Consider the following 18,646-nt stretch of genomic DNA (forward strand, 5'->3'; position numbering starts at 1 on the left):
GGGGAAGGGCCAAATGGACAGGGCCGGGAGCTGGGATGCATGGAAAGAGGACCACCAAGCCCAGACACCCGACCCACTAGGAACGGAATTTCCTGTCCCCCAAGGCCACCCCCGCGTAGAAAGCGTGTCGCGGACCCTTTAAGGCTCCATCTCCCTGCCCTCCCCTGCCCGGGACAAGCCAGGACACCCGGGACCTGACATTTGACGTCTCCCGACGTGTGAGCTAAAAATAACCGCTCTGGGTTACTTCAGGCCATTGCTCCTCACCCACCCCGCGCGCCGCCGCGCGCGCCGGGTCTCAGGCCTCCAAGTATACCTGGCCCATCCCCTCCTCTCAGACCTCGCCGTCCCGAGCCCAGGAGCAGCACTTTTAAGTCGCTTCTTCAGCCCAGAACTTTGGCTGGTGGGCGGAGTCTTCACACGAGGAGGGGCGGGGCCGTCTGAGCTCCCGGGACCCTTTTCCCAAACCTTCCCAGCCGGCTGCTGGCGGGAACCTGAGGGGTGTGTCCCGCCGGCACGCTGAGGGGGCGTGGCCTCACTGGCAGACGCGAAGACTCTGCCAAACTCCAAACCCAGGGCTCGGGGAGGAGGCGTGGCCTTCTGGGGTGTGCGGGCTCCTGGCCAATGAGTGTTGTGAAGGGCGTGGCCGGGGGGCTGCGGGGGCGCCTCGGGTCTTTTCCCCCGGCCCGGCTGGGCCAGATCTCCCGGAGCTGCTCTCCGGCTCCTTGGCTTGTGGCTGTGGATCCCGCCAGGCCCGCCCTCCACACATCACTCCAGGACCCCAGTCGTCCCCGCGTCCTCTGCCCGTCAGGCCGGAACCGCAGACCCCCTGTCGCCTCGCTCTCATCTACTGCAGCTCCTGCGCCTCCAGCTCCTAAGACGAGATGCCGTCAGGTTTTCAACAGATCGGCTCAGAAGTAGGGTTCAGCATGCGAGGGCGGGACGGGGACATGGGTCCGGCTTTTTTGGGGCTGGGGTCGCGATTGGGGTCAACTAGGGGGCGGTCCCTGCGCAGGCGCAGGGGGTGAGGATGGAAACCTGGCTGTTTAGACCCGGGCTGGCCAACCCGTGACAGTCGGATTCCAGTCCCTCCAAGAGGCAGGGTGGGTTTGGGGTACCGTCCAGGGCCACAAGCCGCAAGTGGATTCTGCGAGTCTGGGGTTCGGGCCATTCTCTAGTGTGTGGCGCGTTGCGCCGGGATTGGGAACACCCTGCCCTCGATCCAGCTTGAGAAAGCAGGTCCAGACAGGTCTTGCCCTCCAGGAGCTGTCCGTCTGTCCCGGCTCGCGGGTAGTTTTTCGAGGACCGGAGGATCTCCGTGGGTCCCCACCCCCACTCCTGGCTGTCCTCCCAGACGCTGAACTTTCCCTTGGCCCCATGGTTGGTGGAGGGACCGGGGGTAGTGTCAGCCCCCCTTCCCCGAGCTCAGGTTTCCGCTTGGAGACAATCTGTGCCGCCAGAGGCCACCACCGCCACCGCCCCTCACACCACCTTCCCGCCCCCATCCCCTGAGCGTGATTCTCCCAGGCAAAAGTCGGGCATGGCCCCCTGCCTTTCATTGGAGCTTAGAGGGGGAGGGGAGGCCCAGGGCGGAGACAGAGAAGGCCACCCCAAGGGCCATAGGCTGGAAGGAATGACCGCGATGTCCTTTTTGGAATTGCCCTTCTTGAGCTTGTTGGGGGCTTCCAGGAGCCGCTGAGAGAACCCCCGGAGGGGAGGGAAGAGGACAGAGGCTGATGATGATAAGGCTTGGGTCAGTTTATGAAACCAGCGCTGTCGGGGATACTGTTAACACTTAATTTTGATTTTCACACTTTCTCTGACAGGTAGGCAAAGCAGGCGACATTAGCCCTGTGTCCCCTAAGCTAGAGGAAGCCTAGGTTCAGAGTGGGGACGGGACTTGCCCAAAGTCACACAAATCTGAACTCAGGGCTCTTAAGGCCAAGCCTGTCCCAAGGTCACAGAGGAATTGTGAGTCCTAGGTCCCAAACATTTCTCTGCCTGCTGATCTCAAACATCCAGTTTCTCCCCCATGCCCTGGTTACTGTCTGGTTCTTCCTGCTCCTGTTTACACTGAGCTCTTCTGGCGATTCCTAATATGGCCCAGTTTCCCTCACCCAGCATGTTGGATGGAACCCAGCATCTTAAGGCTCCGGCTCGGCCTGGGCCCCTGGAAGAAGGCAAGGAACCACTATTCAGTGTGATGTGCCTCCTCTCTGCTTCTGCCTGCCCAGGATGGGGAACCGCCTCAGCAGCGAGTAACTGGGACCCTGGTCCTCGCAGTATTTTCTGCTGTGCTTGGCTCCCTGCAGTTTGGCTACAACATTGGGGTCATCAATGCCCCACAGAAGGTGAGGCCTCTGCAGCTGGCAGAGTAGGGGTGCCCAAACAAGGAGGCAGGGGATGTCAGGGGTGAGCAGAGAGGGAAGGGTCTCCACCGAATCACTCCTATGCTGTGCCCCCAGGTGATTGAACAGAGCTACAATGAGACATGGCTGGGGAGGCAGGGGCCTGAGGGGCCCAGCTCCATCCCACCAGGCACCCTCACCACCCTCTGGGCTCTCTCCGTGGCCATCTTTTCTGTGGGCGGCATGATCTCCTCCTTCCTCATTGGCATCATCTCTCAGTGGCTGGGAAGGTATGGGGCTGAAGGACAAGGGTGGGAGACAGGAACGTAGTCACAGCACGGGTGCCCTGACTCTTACGTCTCCACTCTTTGCCTGCCAGGAAAAGGGCAATGCTGGTCAACAATGCCCTGGCAGTGCTGGGGGGCAGCCTCATGGGCCTGGCTGACACTGCTGCCTCCTATGAGATGCTCATTCTTGGACGGTTCCTCATTGGCGCCTACTCAGGTACCCACAGGCACCATGGCCTGCCTAGTGCCTTGCTCTCCTTCACTATCCCTGGGTTTGGGGGTGGGAGTGGGCAGCTGCCCTCAGCCTTCTCTTCTTCCCTTTGTCCAGGGCTGACGTCAGGGCTGGTGCCCATGTATGTGGGGGAGATCGCCCCCACTCACCTGCGGGGTGCCTTGGGGACACTCAACCAACTGGCCATCGTCATTGGCATTCTGATCGCCCAGGTGACTGGGCCTGGCCTCGTGTGGGGCTAGGCAGGGGTTTGGGATGGGGCTCTGGGGAATGGGCTGAATGGCCTGCCCTCCTTCCCATCCTTCTCCCACAGGTGCTGGGCTTGGAGTCTATGCTGGGCACTGCCACCCTATGGCCACTGCTCCTGGGCATCACAGTGCTGCCTGCCCTTCTGCAGTTGGTCCTACTGCCCTTCTGCCCAGAAAGCCCTCGCTACCTCTACATCAGCCGGAACCTGGAGGGGCCCGCCAGAAAGAGTGAGCTTCTACCCTGTCTTGCTAGCACCTGTCCTCCCAGGCCCCCTCCCTGCCCTCTCAGGCTGACCCTCCTCACCTTCAGGTCTGAAGCGCCTGACAGGCTGGGCTGACGTGTCTGGAGTGCTGGCTGAGCTAAAGGAAGAGAAGCGGAAGCTGGAGCGTGAGCGGCCACTGTCCCTGCTCCAGCTCCTGGGCAGCCGTGTCCACCGGCAGCCCCTAGTCATTGCAGTTGTGCTGCAGCTCAGCCAGCAGCTATCGGGCATCAACGCTGTATGTATGCGGCACCTCTGGGAGGGGCAAGGGTTAGGGAACAGCCCAAGAGGAGGGGAGAAGGGAGCCAGCCCCCTCCATTAAAACTCAGGGTCAGTCCAGCTTGGTGTGGCTGCAGGGGAGGAAGGGACATCCCTGCCATCTCCTTTTCTTCTCCCCCACCTCTAGGTTTTCTATTATTCAACCAGCATCTTCGAGAAGGCAGGAGTAGGGCAGCCAGCCTATGCCACCATAGGAGCTGGTGTGGTCAACACAGTCTTCACCTTGGTCTCGGTAACTGCTGGACTCTGGAAGGGCCCCCACCATTGGCTTCACATCCCTGGGTGTCCTGGAGGTCTACTCTTGGTGGCCCCCACACACCCAACCCCTTCTACTTCCTGTGCACTGAAGGCCCCCTGCCAAGCCCATTTCTCTGCCCACAGGTGTTTTTGGTAGAACGAGCTGGGCGCCGGACACTCCATCTCCTGGGCCTGGCGGGAATGTGTGGCTGTGCCATCTTGATGACTGTGGCCCTGCTTCTGCTGGTGAGGCCTAGGGAGATGGAAGGGGACCGGAGGCCCAACTCATGGGAAGTGCCCCAAGAGGCTCTGTGAACAGCCAAAGCCCCTCCTCAACATACATGCCTTCCATCCTGGGGCCAGCCCGTGTGCCAGGACTGTGGTCTATGCTCCTGAGGGACCCAGGCTGTATTTTCTCCCACTCTGGGAGGAAGCTGTAGCACAATTCTGGCAGCCGAGAAGGAGAGCCACTCTCAAACCTCAGGAACAATTCCTAAGGACCCAGCTGTAGAACCAAGGGGGAATCAGCCATCATAAGAGCTGAGAGACATGACATCCCCTCTGCCCTGAATTGGCATAGGGCAGTCAGCTGAATGTCAGCGTTCAGAAATGCTCAATCTCCTGTTCTAACCAAGGGTGGCAGACCCCCTAATCCCCCCCGCCCCCACCACCATGAGCTACTAGGAGGAATAGATTTCAGTTCTCTGGATGGAGGGCAAAGGAAGATCCAGAAAGACCTGACCTGAGTTCCCCACCCTTCCTGCCTGGTCCCCCACTAGGAGCGAGTTCCAGCCATGAGCTATGTCTCCATCGTGGCCATCTTTGGCTTTGTGGCATTCTTTGAGATTGGCCCTGGCCCCATCCCCTGGTTCATCGTGGCTGAGCTCTTCAGCCAGGGACCCCGCCCGGCAGCCATGGCTGTGGCTGGCTTCTCCAACTGGACGTGCAACTTCATCATTGGCATGGGCTTCCAGTATGTCGCGGTAGGTCTCCTGCCCCTGTCCCATTCTCCCACACCGTAAGCCAGAGGAGGGCAACTCACAGCTAGCCCGCTTGCTTTCCAGTCAGGGACTCCCCTGGCCCATAGACTGCTGGTCTGGGGATCACTTTGGTAGATCACAAGGGCCCTGAAGACCACCTGCTCCACCAGAATCAAAGGAAAGAAGGGAGCTGGAGAGCAACAGAGGTGTCTTCAAAACAAACTAGTGGCATAACATATGTACGCTAGGAATAAAATTATAAACTTCATATTAATACTGCAAATGTCTGGGAATCCACCCTGAGTTCAGTAACTCAGGATAGTAAAGAGAGAGAAACTATAGGAGAGTTGGGGTCCAGAGAATCCTTTTTTCACTAAATTCTCATTCCTGGTAATTTCCATTGTCCTGCAAAGGAGCCACTTGCTTTCTGCAGTATCCCAGCTCCCTATGAGGGTCTTTAGTTCCTGACTTGCCTGAGACCATCCCTCGCTCCCCCCAGTCAACACTTCTTTTTCCACCTGTCCCAGGATGCTATGGGTCCCTACGTCTTCCTTCTATTTGCGGTCCTCCTGCTTGGCTTCTTCATCTTCACCTTCTTAAGAGTGCCTGAAACCCGAGGCCGGACGTTTGACCAGATCTCAGCCGCTTTCCACCGGACACCCTCTCTTTTAGAGCAGGAGGTGAAGCCCAGCACGGAACTTGAGTATTTAGGGCCAGATGAGAATGACTGAGGGCAGGCAGGGGTGGGAGAGCCGGTGCTCTCTACCCGCCTCAGAGCCCCCTCCTTCTCTGCAGCACTTTAACCCTCTCTTCCCCATTACTTCCAGGGTGGAGGAAACCCTGCAGCCTGGTGGAATTGGGAAGCTGGAGGGAAGGGTGGTCTGAGCACCCCCTCAATCCCCTCGTGTGACTCTTGGATTATTTATGTGTTGTGGTTAGGCAGTGGTCATCAGGGTGGGCCATTCTCCCCTCTCGTCCCCTCCGTCCTCCATAGCCCACCCCCACCCCTTCCAGCCTCAGCTCCAGAATATTTTCATCCCCCTGCTAGAGAAGGGGGATTGGAGGGGGGAGGCGTTAGGACTGACTGTTTAGTGGAGGGGCAAGTGAAGCCAAGAGCAGGACTGGAGAAGAGAAACTGAGTGTCCTGCCACCCTGGACTCCTCCCACTCTCTGGCACTTTCTCTGAATTCTTGCCACATAGACTCTGGGTGAAGGGGTGGTCTGTTTTGACCCCTCCAGGGCAAAGGATGCACCCTCCCAAGGTCTAACCTCACCTCTGTCACTGCAGGCTCAGTTCTCTCGCTCCACTTTCCACGGCGAGAGGGAACACATGCCCTTATGTGGCGAGAGGAAGGGACAGCAGGCTCCCACCTCTAGACTTAGGGCTCTGGGTCCTACCCCCACTGCTCCCCAAGGCTGCCAGGTGGGGGTCCCAGCTCTTTCCTCCTCTCTCATCCTAGAAGGGTGTTGCACCCACAGGCTTTTGACCAGCTAAAGGAAACAAGAATTTGAAAGGCTGCCTGTAAACCCTGGGCTTGGAGGAGCCTTCAGATATTTTTGTATATGTCTGAAAAAGAAGGGAGAAGAAACTGAAGGTCTGTTGTACTAAATGTATATATATAGATACGTATATAAAGTCACTGTATGAGACGCGCGTCCTGTCGTGTGGAGGCACTCAAGGATGGCTGAGACAGGGACTGTGACTTCCCTTCCCCACTCTGCCTCCTCTCTATCCTGCCTTAGCCCGAGGCTGCAGAATCCTCTGGATGCTGTCACTCGTGCTTCCAGTTATACTTCTGGTCATTGCTTTTATTAACAGTAGTAAATGCTCCATAAGTTGTAGCTGCCAAGTGCCAGACACTGCTCTTGGCACTTTACAAAACACTCATTCTACAAGGGAGGAATCCCCATTTTACAGATGGGGAAAGTGAACGTCACGGGGTGAAGGCACTCCCTCAGAGCTGCACAGCTAGAAACAGGGGCACACGGATTCCAGAGCAGGCCCTGCCCACTGCCCCACATCCTCCTCCCACCTTCAACAGGGAGCGATCAGCGAGTATCCAAACAGAAAAGAGGCAGAGACCAAGACGACAGGAAAGCCTGTTTTTGTTTTTACTGGAGGCTCAGGTGGCACATGACAGTTCATAAAATGGCTTCAGAGGTCGGGGGTAGGGGTAGAGAGGAAACAAAAAATAAACTGGGGTGGGAAAGAAAAACAACCAGGAGGAGGTAAGAGCTGGCTGGTTCCTTCTCAGCCTGATTTAGGGGAGGGAGGTGGTGCCTCTGAACAATAAAGATGGATCCCTTCCTTCAACCCTTGGTAGGGGAGAGAAAAAAAAAAAGCAAAAGGCTGTTGCTTTGGCCCTCCTGAGTCTCAAGGAAAAGGGGGAAAAGCCGATGTTTTGATGTCATGAATTATGGGAAAGGGGCGAGGGGTTCCTGGATAGGGTACGGGTCAGTTGGAAAAACTGGCAGATACCTGAGAGAGAAAAAGAAATGGACAGTCACAACAGCCGCTTATCACGACCCAGTGCCCTGCCCTCATGGCTACCTGCCCTGGGCCTCCCCAAGAGCAGCCACTCACCAGATGGTAGCTCTGGGTATCCTTTGAGTTGGAATCACTCCAGTATGGTGGTGGTGGGGTCCCCACTGTTGATGGGGGCTGAGGTCTAGAGAACAGGACTGTTCTACTGAGATTCTCCTGTTCTTTAGAACCCCAGCTTCAACCTTCTCCCACCTTGTCTCTTCCATGCCCATTGCCCCTTCCCACTCCTCCCCAGTTCTCACATCCACAAGCTGGTGCTGTGGCTCCAAGTGGAGCTGAGAGGGAAGTCTGCAGGGGGTGACACGGGCTCGACTGCCTCTGCTAGGGTTTCTTGGTAGGTGGGGTGCCTGCCAGGAGTGCGCCCAGCAGTACTGGCTCTTGGGTGTCAGGGTGCACAGAAGCAGGTGGGATGGGGGTGGGGGCAGGGCCAGGATGCAGGGGAGCAAAGGAATAGAGTGAGAAGGGAAAAGAAGAGTATAGAAGGAAGGAAGGGAAGAAGGGAAGTCGGCCCCAGCTTTTTCTTTCATCCCCTTGCACCCTGGGTAGACAATCCAAGGTCTCACCTCTGGGGCTGTGGGCTGCCTGGGTCCAGGGGGCTGCTGCCGTCGCCGCTGGAAGTAGGGGCGGTTTCGTGGGCGCTGAGGCTCAGGCCGGGAACCATCAGTGGGGCCTTGGCTGGGCTTGGTCTCGCCATCCCCACCTTCTGTGGTAGGCTGCTGGGGTGGCCTGGGGCGGAAGGGCCTGGGGAGAGAAGTGGGGACCCTGAAGGGAGCAGGGAGCCCAGTTCAGACCACCTCTCTCCCTCCCTCCCAGCACTCCTCCAGCAGAGGAGGACTAGCTGCTTCCCCATCCTCACCCGGACCCCACCCCCAGGAGCCAGGCATGCAGCCCCTAGAGCCTGCTGCTCCCTGGGAACCTCAACAGTAATTGCTCAGCTACCCAGCCCTCCTCACCACTAGCTTCAGGCTCTTCTTAGAACTTAGCTCTTCCCCCTCCCATCCTCCTGTCCCCTTCCCCCTGGGGACCAATACTGGATGTGAAGGGGAAGATAGAGCTCCGGAGAGGGAGTCTTACCTTCGGTACCTGGGCCGGAATCTAGGTGGGGGGACCCGCTCATCTCCCTGCTGCTGGTCCCCCTCCAATGGGGCTGTCTCTTTGGGTTCTACCCCATCAGTGCCCTGGGGACATACAAAGGCCTCGGTGAGCAGGTGGGACACCAGGTGCCCAGGACGCAGGTCTCCACAGCTCTTCCCAGGCCTCAGTTCCGCTTCCTCTGGGGACTCTGTGTCTCTATCCTCACCAACTCCCACTCCCTTCCCAGGACTTGGGTAGCTGCTTCCCTCGTTCCCAGTTCCCCTCACCTCCATAGGCTGCTGCTGGTTGGGGGGCCGAGGGCCTCGCACAAAGCGCCTTCGGTAGAAGAAGGGTGGTGGGCGCCGTCGTCTGGGCCGCTGCCCAGAGTCTTCAGCTCGCTCCCCTTCGCTGCCTGGTTCTGTCCCGCCTGATGGAGCCTCTGCCACCATGGGTGGCGGGGCAGCTGGGCGAGGCCGGGGAATGAATCGGCGGAACCGACGTCGATTGGGGGCATAGCGGCTGCCTTTCACTGGCACCCCCCCAGGCCCAGTTACATTAGCAGCTTCTGCACCCTGGGAAGAAGGTGGGGAGGAAACACAACTTGCTCCAACGACAAATGCACAGCATTCCAACACTTGCTTGAATTAGTCCTCCCCTTCTTCCAGCTAAACTCCCCTCTCCGGCTTTCTCTAGTCTCTAACTTCTCCTTCTTTACACCCTCCCCAGGGGGCCAATGACATGTGTTTGGACAAGTACAACTTGTCCTTTGGACTAGCTGCTACTGGACCCTTTGGAGTTTAAGACTGGAGTTGGGGATGGAGAAGAGGTCTGGCAGCAACCGTCCATCTTGCTGCAGAGGGCTGCCTCTGAGACCTGGGGACAGGGCCCTGTGTGGAGGGCAAACATGGGAGTGCTTGGTGAACTACAACCAAACCCAGCTATTACTGACTGATGACAGGGACATGTTCTTTAGGACATCCCTTAGAGCAGCTAGAGTGTTAATGACAACTTCGTGGGAACACGTTCCTGCTCCCACAGCCTGGGCTAACCAGCCAGAGGAAGAGCTGGCCTCCAAAGCCTGAAGCCCAAAGCCTGAGATGCCCTCCAGGCTATCCTCCCACAAGCTTGGTCGACTCTATATCCCAGAGCAGCCCCCAAACCTTCTCTCCTTCCACGACATCAAACTCCACAGTCTCCCCATCTCCAACGCTGCGCAGAAACTTCCTGGGGTTGTTTCTTTTAATAGCTGTCTGGTTAGGGGAAAGGCCATGAGAAAGGTGAGGACAGCAAGCCGGGAGCCTCTCTCTCCCCTGCTGGGTCCACCACCCAATTTCATCCTTTTCATCATTTCACTTGTGGGCTGGGGCTGGAGGGCGGAGCAAGAAGGTAGTCAGAGTTTAGTAGGGGAAAAGCCATAAGCTAGGGGCCTCAGGACTGATTGTGCAGTTACCACTGTCCCCAGGATACACTCCCTCCTCCCCTTACCCCTTGGGGATTTCAAAAAGGGAGGCAAGAAACATGAACTCAAACGCAAAACCAAAAGCAGAGAAAGTCTAAAGTTGCAAAGCGGGCAAAATGGACTGTGCTGCTTACCTCAGTCCCACTGAGCGCTCTTTCCACCAAAGCGGTGGTTCTCAAACTGTGGTGAGCATCAGCATCACCTGGAGGGCTTGTTAACAGACTGCTGGGCCCCTCCCCCAAGTCTGACTGATTCAGGAGGTCTGAGGTGGGGCCTGAGAATTTGGATGTCAGGTGATGCTGCTGGTGCAGGGACCACACTTGGAGAACCACTGCACCCAAGTACTTCTAGCCTGTGTCCTTTCCCTCTGAACACTGCCTATGATTCATTCCTGTAGTGTTAACAGGTCCCAGTAGGTAGTGAGCGTGCTGTGCCTGGAGGGCAACAAGTACATTTCTTACAGAGACAACCCAACACAAGTGGGGCCAATGGCAGTTAATACAGGCACCTGAAGCAGATGGGGAGCAGAACTACTTCCCGGTGGGCATGCTGTTGTGAGAGAAAAGCTGGAAAAAGATGATCTGTGCTGTGAAGGATTATGGCAAAGGCCATCAAAGAAAGGGCGGGTTCCTGCCCTCAGAATGCCAACCTAGTCTTACCTGGTGAACAAAGACGTCCTCTTTGGTGTCATTCCTGCAGAACAGGATGGGTCGTTAGGGGGTATGTGGTGAGGCGCTCACCTCCACTGAAGCCTCCCTAGCTGCCCATTCCTAAGATAGTGGGCCCACTCTCTCCAGCCTTCCATGGCTGCTTGGGGGCAGACAGGGCCCAGGGAGCAAGACAAGAGCCAGCAGGGCCCCTGGAAGCTGGTACAAAGAGAATGTACCTAAAACCTCAGTGAAAAACTTGGGCTTCATGAGAAGGGCGGAGGGGGAAGGCAAAGGCACCTTGAAGGAGCTGGGTCAGCTCTTTACCTGCTCAGCACTCCACCTTCTACCCCAGGGGCACCTTAGAACCTGGTAGTGCTGGGTGTAGGTGTTCCTAGCCAACCGCCCCACTTCCCCAACCCCCATCATGGCTGGAAAATTCCGCTCTGTCTCCTTCCTTCTACAGTCAAGGAGGGAGAAAGTGGGGACAGGGGTAGAGGTGCAGAACAAGTTTAAGGGGACAATGTGTCAAGAACTTGCTCCAAACAGCCACAAAACTTTATTCTCATGCTCAGCCTGGCGGTGAAGCCCAGGGTCAGCCTCCCTCTCAACACACCAAGGGATCAAGGATGAGAGAAAAGATATTGGTTCATTCTCTATAAGTCGTCTGCCTATCACCCCAGTTTATCCTCGCACCCCAAGGAGGGCAGTGAAGAGGTTTTCCTTTAGAACCTCCCAGGGATCTTCAGTTTCCAGAATTAGAGAGGGACCCTTCCCTAGAACAAATGTTCTAGCTTTGAAACACTTGGATCTGCACAAAGGTCAGCCTGCTTAGAGGCAATTGGGGCCTCCCAGGAGGGCTGGGCTGGGCAGGGTGCCCAAGCTGGGGAAGGGCCCACTGGGGGAGACCTGGCTCTGCTCAGATCTACCACTGAGGCCCCGCTCAGTGCTGAGAGGGCGTGGGGCTGCTGAACCAAGAAAGCAGGAGCTCTGGCTGGGCTGGCCCCTTCCTCCCCCACCCCCACCAGCCTCAGTCCCATCAGGTGGGGTATTCAAATGAGCCAACAGCTCTCTAAGGGAGATGAGTTATGAGAGTGCTATGTGTACTGCCTGAAACAGGAAATGAGGAGTCCAGCCTGGAGCCCTGAGGCACAGAGAGCAGGGACATTCTGCCCCAAAGGGGGGCAAACTAAACCAAAAGATGAGACAGACAAGCTGGGAGGATCAGAGCCAGCTTTGCCAACTTCCTAGATCATTAACCCTCTGCTGCCCTTGAAGAATGTAGAGGAGGTTTCATCTTGCCCACATTTGTGCTGTGGTTAAAGACTTTCAATCAGCGTCAGCTGGACATTGCAACCATGTGCCTTGGCAGGATAGAGATGAGGCTGGGAAGGTGTCCAGTCCCACAAGCCAGTTTGGAAGACACCCGTTCCACCCCCTCCCTGAGTTCCTCGGATACCTGTTGATGAATCCGTAACCATTCCGGACGTTGAACCATTTGACAGTGCCCAGGACTTGGATTGCTGCCAGGCAGAGATGCAGTGGGGACAGTAAGATGGGGGGAAGAGATGGAGTTGGACTCAGTTTTGAGACACTCCAAAATCTAACCTACCTCCCTATTATCTATTAAGCTTAACTGCAAGCCAACCAGGTTTCACCTAGCAGTTTCAAGGCATTCTCATCCCAGATCCATCAAACAGAAGCCCCCACGCAGCGGCGCTCAGGCTTTCAAAATCCTTCCAACTCTAAGGCAAGTTCCTCATATGCTACAAATCCAGGCCCCTCACCTACAACCGGGTACTCACCTGGTCCACGAAGTCCCGCCCTCAGGTCACAACTGAGGGCTTTTCCAGCCCTCCCAATGTAAGGGTCCCCAGTGCACCTGCTTCCTGGGCTGAGATATTTGCCCAGTACTAACCTGAGTCAGCTAGGCCAAGTCAACCGCCCCGGGGGCGTGGCCAGACCCTGAGGTTTTATCCTCCACCCCAAGGCCCTAGCTGAACCTGTCGACCACGCCCTCCAGCCCAGGAAGGCAAGGCAGGATTTCCCACAAGGGGAACTCACTTTGGTCGGCTGCCCCCAGCCCAGCCAGACCTTTGAGCCTCCAGGCCAGGCCCGCTCAGCTTTCCGACCCCATCGGGCTCCACGTTGCCCCTCCCCCAGCCCGCCGACCCTTAAGAGCCGCCCTGGCACGCGCCCCCCCCTCACCCAGCACCGGCTTGTCCGCCTGACTCCGGGCGGGGGGTGCGGGGGTCCCCAAGGCCGCCGTCGCCGGGTTGCCAGGGGTGCGGGGGCCCGGCGCCGAGGGCGTCCCAGCAGCAGGGCCCGAGGCTGCTCCGACCCCGCCGCTGCCCGCCCCGCCGCCTGCTTTCTGTGGCTCCCCGGCGGGCACCGGTACCACCACCGCTACCACCCCTGCCGCCGTCGCGGGCACCGTCGCCGCGGGGGCCGCTGTAGCCACCGCTGCCGCCTCCGCCTCGCTCATCCCGCCGGGTCCAGTACCGGCCCCCGCCGCCACCTCCTCCTCCGCCGCCGCCGCCGCCTCCGCCACCGCCCCGGCCCCTCCCCCCGGCTCGCGAACCCGCCGCCCCGCTCGGTCCTCGCGCCCCGAGCCTCGCCCGCACGCCGGCAGCGGGCCCTGAGCCGAGGCCAATCGCAGCCCGCAGCCGCGGCGCGCGCAGGCCCCGCCTCCGGGCCACAGGCCAATCCTAGCGGAGCAGCCCCCCGACCCGCACGCCGGCCCCGCCTCCCGGACTTCGCGCCGCGGCCGAGGCCCCCGCCCGGAGCCCCGTAAGTACACCTGGGCCCCGCCCCGAGGCTGTCACGTGACCATTCCCAACCCAGCCCATTGGCCGGCGGGCCCTTTCCCCTCCCCCCTCCGCCCCTTTCCACCGGCCGCGGGAAATCAAACGGGCTAGTTGCGCCCCAACCGCCACCTGGCGTCTGCGCGAAGGGCGGGGCGGCGGGCGCATCGCCAAGGTTGCCCCTGACGACAGAGGCGGGGGCTGGAGCCGGCAGCCTAGGTTCTGGCTGTGAGCGCAGCACTCACCTCCACCCTCGGGACCGCCCTTACCCGTACTGCCGGGTGTGGACGCCTCCTTCCCAGTACCCCGCCATCCCTCTCCCTGCAGGATGCACCGCACGCCCGGGGCTGCGGTGTGCGTCTGCGGAGCAAGCTGGAAGGCGCGGCAGAACGACTTTCCCAGCTCACGGTTGCTCTCACAAGCTGGGCCTCTCACTTTTGTTTTTGAGCTGAACTACATATAGCAATATGCACCACTCTTTGCTGAGTTTTGATAAATGTGTCCATCCATGTAGTCAACATCCTAATCAGGGTATTTTTCCCTCGCCCGAGAAATTTCTCTGGAGCCCCTTCCAGGCAATCCCAGCCTCCCCGAGACCACCGCTGTTCTGATGTCTACCACGGTGGATTAATTTCAGGGTCCACCGTGGGCTCGGCCTGGCGGGGGCCTCCCTCTCCGGCTTTCTGCCCTCTCCCTGGCCACTGCCCTCCGCCGCCTTTCATTTCTCCAACTGGCTAGGCTCTGCGGACTCAAGGCCTTCCCCCAGGCAGTTTCCACTGCCTCGAACGTGTCCTCCGTGTCTCTCAGGGTGAATTCTTCTAGTACCAGCTTACATATCACTCCTCAGTATCACATCATCTTTTATTTTTCTCATGGCATTTTTGAAAATATGGACGTATCCTGTTCATTTGCTTCTTTATTCTATTCCTCCTCCCGCCCCGTCCCCTGGACAACGCTAGACCGTGAACTCCACAGCAATAAGAGCCTGGTAGTTGTGCCTGACACCTGGAGCAGTGCCTGGCGCAACATGGGCGCTCAATATTTCTTGAATAAATGAATGGTCCCCATTCCACAGATGAGAAGACTGTGGTCCGGTGCGAGGCTTGCGCCAGATTTCGCGGGAACCCGGAAGGTCCGGCCCTGGAGCAGCAATCTCCCTTCCAAAGTAATGAGGCTCCAGAAGTCGCTCCTTCCGAGAGGCGCCTCCCCGACCCAGGGAGGACGCGGCCGGCGCTAGGCAGCGCGTATTTTTAGCCGGGACAGCGCGCTCCGGGGCAGCACTCGTGCCTTCACGCGCTGCTCTGCCCCACGTGCGCTTCCCGAGTCCTGGTGTCCCGGCCAGGCCCTGCGTCGGCTCCCCAACTGCGGCCGCCGCCAATCCAGGTCCCGGCGCGCCCTCTGCCGGCCACTCTCGGAGGCCGCCGGCACCGGTTTGCTCGCGGTCCTTCCACCAGCTACCCCGCCCGCCCCACCCCTCCTTGCTCTTTCGGAGTTGAGGATTCTGTTTCCCTGGGTATCCGACACAGTGGACTGAAAAAGAGAAAAGATGAAAAAACAACTAAATCACAAGGCGAAGCCGTGAAGGACACAGACAGTACTACCCTCCCTTAGGACCAATTTACCTGTGCCCAGCCCTGAACTCAAGGAATGCGAGCAGCACAAGACCAAGGCTGGAGGAAAGCAAGCAAGAATCCTCTCAGTGACCCCGGCCACAGAAGAATCTCATGGAAGGTACAGAGGGAGTTCAGGTGTGGACTGGTTAACAATAAGGTCTGATGGTGAGCTGAGGGGAATCTCTTAGGAAGGGGAGCCCTGTTTGTAGTAAGATTAAAAATGTGTCAGGAGACCAGGGGTGGGGGCGCTGCAGGGAAAGGTACTCCCGGCCAACGACACGGAGCCGAGAAACACACATGCAACAGTTACTTGCTCTCTATCCCCATGGATAAGAACTCGCAGATGCCACAGAGAGATGCAATTAATTTCCCTATTCAGGTGAAGGGTTTGTGCCGGTAATTTTCTGGTTATTTAAATATTTCTAAGTGCCGTAGTTAACAAGGGCTCCAGGCAGTCTAGTGAAAAGGCTTTCTCCTTTTTGTCACTCTCTTCCCATTTGCTCCTGCCCACCTGAAGTTGTCTTGCTTACCTTGTTCACTGTTTACAAAAGTAAAAACAGAGCCCTTGCCTCCATAGCTATTGTCCTATACATCTCCAGTAATTGAACACCAGACTTCCAGAGAGCAGTCTTTACTGTCTCTACTTCATCTTTTTCACACCACCAATCCAAATCTGGTTTCTGCCTCATCGTTCCACTGAGATGGGGTCCACAATCCCTTCCTTTTTTTTTCTTTTGCAGGGGAAGATTTGCCCTAAGCTAACATCTGTTGTGAATCTTCCTCCTTTTTGCTTCCTCCCCCCACCCCAAAGTCTCAGTACATAGTTGTGTATACTTGTAAGTTCTTCTGGTTCTTCTCTGTGAGCCACCACCACAGCATGGCTGCTGACAGACAAGTGGTGTGGTTCTGCTCCCAGAACGAACCCGGGCTGCTGAAGTGGAGTGTGCCGAACTTTAATGGCTAGGCCATCAAGGCTGGCTCTTCAATCCCTTCCTAAATGTGGTTGGTTTTGGGTTCTCTTTTGACTCCATCTGGAGAAATGTTCCTGCCACACCTTCCACGGCCCGATCTTCTGCCATGCCCTCATACCTCTCCTTTTGTGGCTTGTTCTCCTCCACCAACCTCAATCTTTCCTGGACTGTCTTCTCCTGCCACCTGCCTTCTGGCAGTCATTTTACCCGTGCTCCAGGTTTGGGTGACCACCTGCTATTGCTGGCTCTTAAGCGTGTCTCAGGCCTGAGTCCTTCCCACCATCCAGCAGACTCCGAGCCAGGCCCTCTCTAGCCACTTGCTCCTCAGGCTTCCGAAACTTGACAAGCCCATGTCTGAGCTCCTCTTTTTTTGACCCTTCCACCCCCTCCTCGCTGAGTTATGTCACCACTTACAAACAATCATTCTTTAGTGCCCGTCCCTTGTTTGTAGACCAGTTTTCCCTGGACGCTCAGGCTTAGCACAGCAAAGGGAAGAGCTGTGGTATCAAATTGAGATAATCTTTGAAAGATTTAACAGATGGTGTCACCTCTGTCCCCTAGTACCAACTACTCTCAGAACTTTCCCCTCCAACTGTCTCGTTGCAGCCTAAATCAGAGTTCACTTCTTCTCTCTTCTAACGCCTGTGCCACAGAGTGTTCCCCACCTACAGCCTCCATCTTGTCTTCTCTCACTTACTCTTCAGCTGCAGTTACTTTGTCCTTCCCTCTTTCCAGCTTCTCCTGGCTCTCTGCCAAGTCCTTGACCTTCTCTCCACCTTCTACCTCCTTGTCCTACCTGCTATATCTGATATTACTTGCCACCTCCTTCTTGAAACCTCTTCCTTATCTTGTTTCTTTTTGACCTAATAGCAGTAAGGGTTAGTATTTATCGAGCAATTACTATGTGCCGCACGCTGTGCTGAACACTTTCGATGCCTTCAGTCATTTAGTCCTTCCAACAGCCCTGGGAAGTGGATACTATTATAATTACCCCCGTTTTGCAGGTGAGGAAACTGAGGTATAGTGAAGTTAAGCAACCAGCCTAAAGTCATGCAGCTGCGGAGCAAGCCAAACTGGGATTCAAATGCTGATCAGCCTAAGTGCAGAGCCCATCGTCTAAGTCGCCAGCCTCCTTCTGCTGCGCTGGGACTACACTTTTCCATCTTCTTCAACAATCCCTTAGCCCCAATTCCCCTCTAGTTCTTTCCATATGTCAGACTTTTCCTCCCAAATTAAACTTCTTGAAAGACTGTCTGCATTACCCAGATTCGGCTTCTCCCCTTGGCCTGATATTCAGGAAAGACTCTGGCATCTGCCATGTTACCTAGTTCAATGGATCCGTCTTTTGCCCTCCACCTCTGTCTCTCTGACAGATGCAGCTTCTTCAGGGGCTCCTCAGTCTTTTACTTGCCCCTTCCTAGAGGTCGGAGACCCCGGCTCTTCGTGTTCTTTCGACACTACCACTTCTCCTGTGGAGAGCTCATCCAGTCCCCCTGCTTCAGATAAGACCCATCATGGGTAGAATTGTGTCCCCTAAAAATATACATTCAAGTCCTAACCTCTGGTACCTGTGAATGTGACTTTATTTGGAAATAGGGTCTTTGCAGGTGTGATCGAGTTTAGATGAGGTCACCATTGGTCAGATGAGTCCAATAGGACTGGTGTCCTTAAAGACAGATGCATGGGGAGAATGCCATGCGATGAGAGAGGCAGAGACTGAAGAGCGGGGGCTGCCTGAAGCCGGAAGAGGTGGGAATGAGCCTCTTTTCAAGGCTTTGGAGAGAGGAGAGCCCTGCCAACATCTTGATTTCAGACTTCTATCCTACAGAGCCATGAGAAGAAATTTCTGTTGTTTTAAGCACCAAGTTTGTGGTACTTTCCTACGGCAGCCCTAGGAAACCAATAAACCCAAACACAGATGAATCCCCAGTCTATGCCTCCAGCCCAGACCACGTGAGCTCCAGACCCGCGATAGCCAACCGCCAACTGGAAATTTCCAGGGTCCGCTCTCTTGGTAAAGGGCTCCACCATATCCGGATGTGGAGATATGCACCCCACTGCCCCTACCTGGTTCACACTGTCAGCGTCTCTCACCTGCATCACTGCAATGGCCTCCTGCCTACTTGGTTTCCTCGTCTCCAGAACTGCCCCCGCCCAATCTATTTTTCACAAAGTACCTCACAAGCAAAATAGCCTCCCGGTCATTCTGTTCTACCATCCTGCTTTATTTTCACTGCAGTATTTACTAGTACCTATTTTGTTTATTTGTTATAATAGTTTGTTCCTATTTTCTTGTTTATCATTTGTGAGCTTAGACTCTCATCTGTCTTGCTTGCTGCTGTATTCTCAGCATCTAAAACTGTACCTGGCATCTAGTAAGTGACCAGTAAATATTTGGCTGAGTGAATGAAGGCAGCCAGAAACACCTCTCTCAAATGCCTTTTTTTCTGGCAATACTTAGGCATGTTAAACATATACACTCCCTATGACCCAGCAATTCATCTTCTGGGCACGTGACCCACAGAGATTCTTTTTCAGGTCTATAAGGAGAAATGCATGAGAATGTGAAGGTGGGAAGTTAGAGGCAGCCAGGGCCTCCATCACTGGGAGCGTGACGGAGGAAATGTGGTAGGTATGCACCATGGCATATCATGCAGCAGTT

The 18,646-nt window shown here is 56.5% G+C and overlaps 3 protein-coding genes across 11 annotated transcripts in view; 2 read left to right on the plus strand and 1 right to left on the minus strand.

Moving 5' to 3' along the window:
• On the plus strand, nucleotides 1–12,538 carry SLC2A4 (solute carrier family 2 member 4). 3 transcript variants are annotated; one of them, XM_008530397.2, is made up of 11 exons: nucleotides 1–917; nucleotides 2,235–2,351; nucleotides 2,466–2,638; nucleotides 2,728–2,852; nucleotides 2,964–3,079; nucleotides 3,181–3,343; nucleotides 3,426–3,613; nucleotides 3,782–3,886; nucleotides 4,036–4,137; nucleotides 4,671–4,874; nucleotides 5,399–6,521. In XM_008530397.2, exons 1-11 carry the CDS (start codon nucleotides 885–887, stop codon nucleotides 5,600–5,602), a joined length of 1,530 nt encoding a protein of 509 aa, XP_008528619.1. In that variant the 5' UTR covers nucleotides 1–884; the 3' UTR covers nucleotides 5,603–6,521. The 3 variants fall into 3 exon arrangements, with proteins under 3 accessions (XP_008528619.1, XP_070419131.1, XP_070419133.1); XM_070563030.1 differs by lacking the exon at nucleotides 5,399–6,521 and adding an exon at nucleotides 12,228–12,538 and having other exon boundaries at nucleotides 636–917; XM_070563032.1 differs by lacking the exon at nucleotides 5,399–6,521 and adding an exon at nucleotides 4,956–5,139 and having other exon boundaries at nucleotides 636–917.
• YBX2 (Y-box binding protein 2) lies at nucleotides 6,961–13,081 on the minus strand. Of its 6 annotated transcripts, none has more exons than XM_070563034.1 (9): nucleotides 12,805–13,081; nucleotides 12,056–12,119; nucleotides 10,609–10,642; nucleotides 9,651–9,740; nucleotides 8,778–9,062; nucleotides 8,491–8,594; nucleotides 7,980–8,157; nucleotides 7,456–7,540; nucleotides 6,961–7,350 (listed from the first exon to the last, which is right to left on the minus strand). In XM_070563034.1, the coding sequence occupies exons 1-8, from the start codon at nucleotides 13,079–13,081 to the stop codon at nucleotides 7,490–7,492; spliced, it is 1,083 nt and encodes a 360-aa protein (XP_070419135.1). In that variant the 3' UTR covers nucleotides 6,961–7,350; nucleotides 7,456–7,489. The 6 variants fall into 6 exon arrangements, with proteins under 6 accessions (XP_070419135.1, XP_070419134.1, XP_070419139.1 ...); XM_070563033.1 differs by having other exon boundaries at nucleotides 7,980–8,178; XM_070563038.1 differs by lacking the exon at nucleotides 7,456–7,540 and having other exon boundaries at nucleotides 6,961–7,187.
• Nucleotides 12,811–18,646, plus strand: part of EIF5A (eukaryotic translation initiation factor 5A) — a 22,829-nt gene continuing 16,993 nt past the window's right edge. Inside the window, exons 1-3 of one of the 2 annotated variants that reach the window (XM_070563045.1) lie at nucleotides 12,811–13,386; nucleotides 13,728–15,131; nucleotides 18,523–18,612. The gene's annotated coding sequence lies outside the window, so the exon portion shown is untranslated. Of the gene's footprint in view, nucleotides 13,387–13,727; nucleotides 15,132–18,522; nucleotides 18,613–18,646 lie in introns of those variants that run through there. The other variant, XM_070563046.1, reaches the window with a different exon arrangement.

The sequence above is a fragment of the Equus przewalskii genome, chromosome 10 (assembly GCF_037783145.1).
Source record: "Equus przewalskii isolate Varuska chromosome 10, EquPr2, whole genome shotgun sequence".
Lineage (NCBI taxonomy): Eukaryota > Metazoa > Chordata > Mammalia > Perissodactyla > Equidae > Equus > Equus przewalskii.

Excerpts from the sequence above, each read along its gene's own strand:
- SLC2A4 (XM_070563030.1), top strand. The coding sequence starts at position 885 with ATGCCGTCAGGTTTTCAACAGATCGGCTCAGAA. Across the intron at positions 2,352-2,465 it reads TCATCAATGCCCCACAGAAG|GTGATTGAACAGAGCTACAA; the intron begins GTGAGGCCTCTG and ends CTGTGCCCCCAG. Across the intron at positions 3,614-3,781 it reads AGCTATCGGGCATCAACGCT|GTTTTCTATTATTCAACCAG; the intron begins GTATGTATGCGG and ends CCCCACCTCTAG.
- YBX2 (XM_070563033.1), bottom strand. The coding sequence starts at position 13,081 with ATGAGCGAGGCGGAGGCGGCAGCGGTGGCTACAGCGGCCCCCGCGGCG. Across the intron at positions 12,120-12,804 it reads GGCGGACAAGCCGGTGCTGG|CAATCCAAGTCCTGGGCACT; the intron begins GTGAGGGGGGGG and ends TCTGCCTGGCAG. Across the intron at positions 9,741-10,608 it reads AGGACGTCTTTGTTCACCAG|ACAGCTATTAAAAGAAACAA; the intron begins GTAAGACTAGGT and ends TCCCCTAACCAG.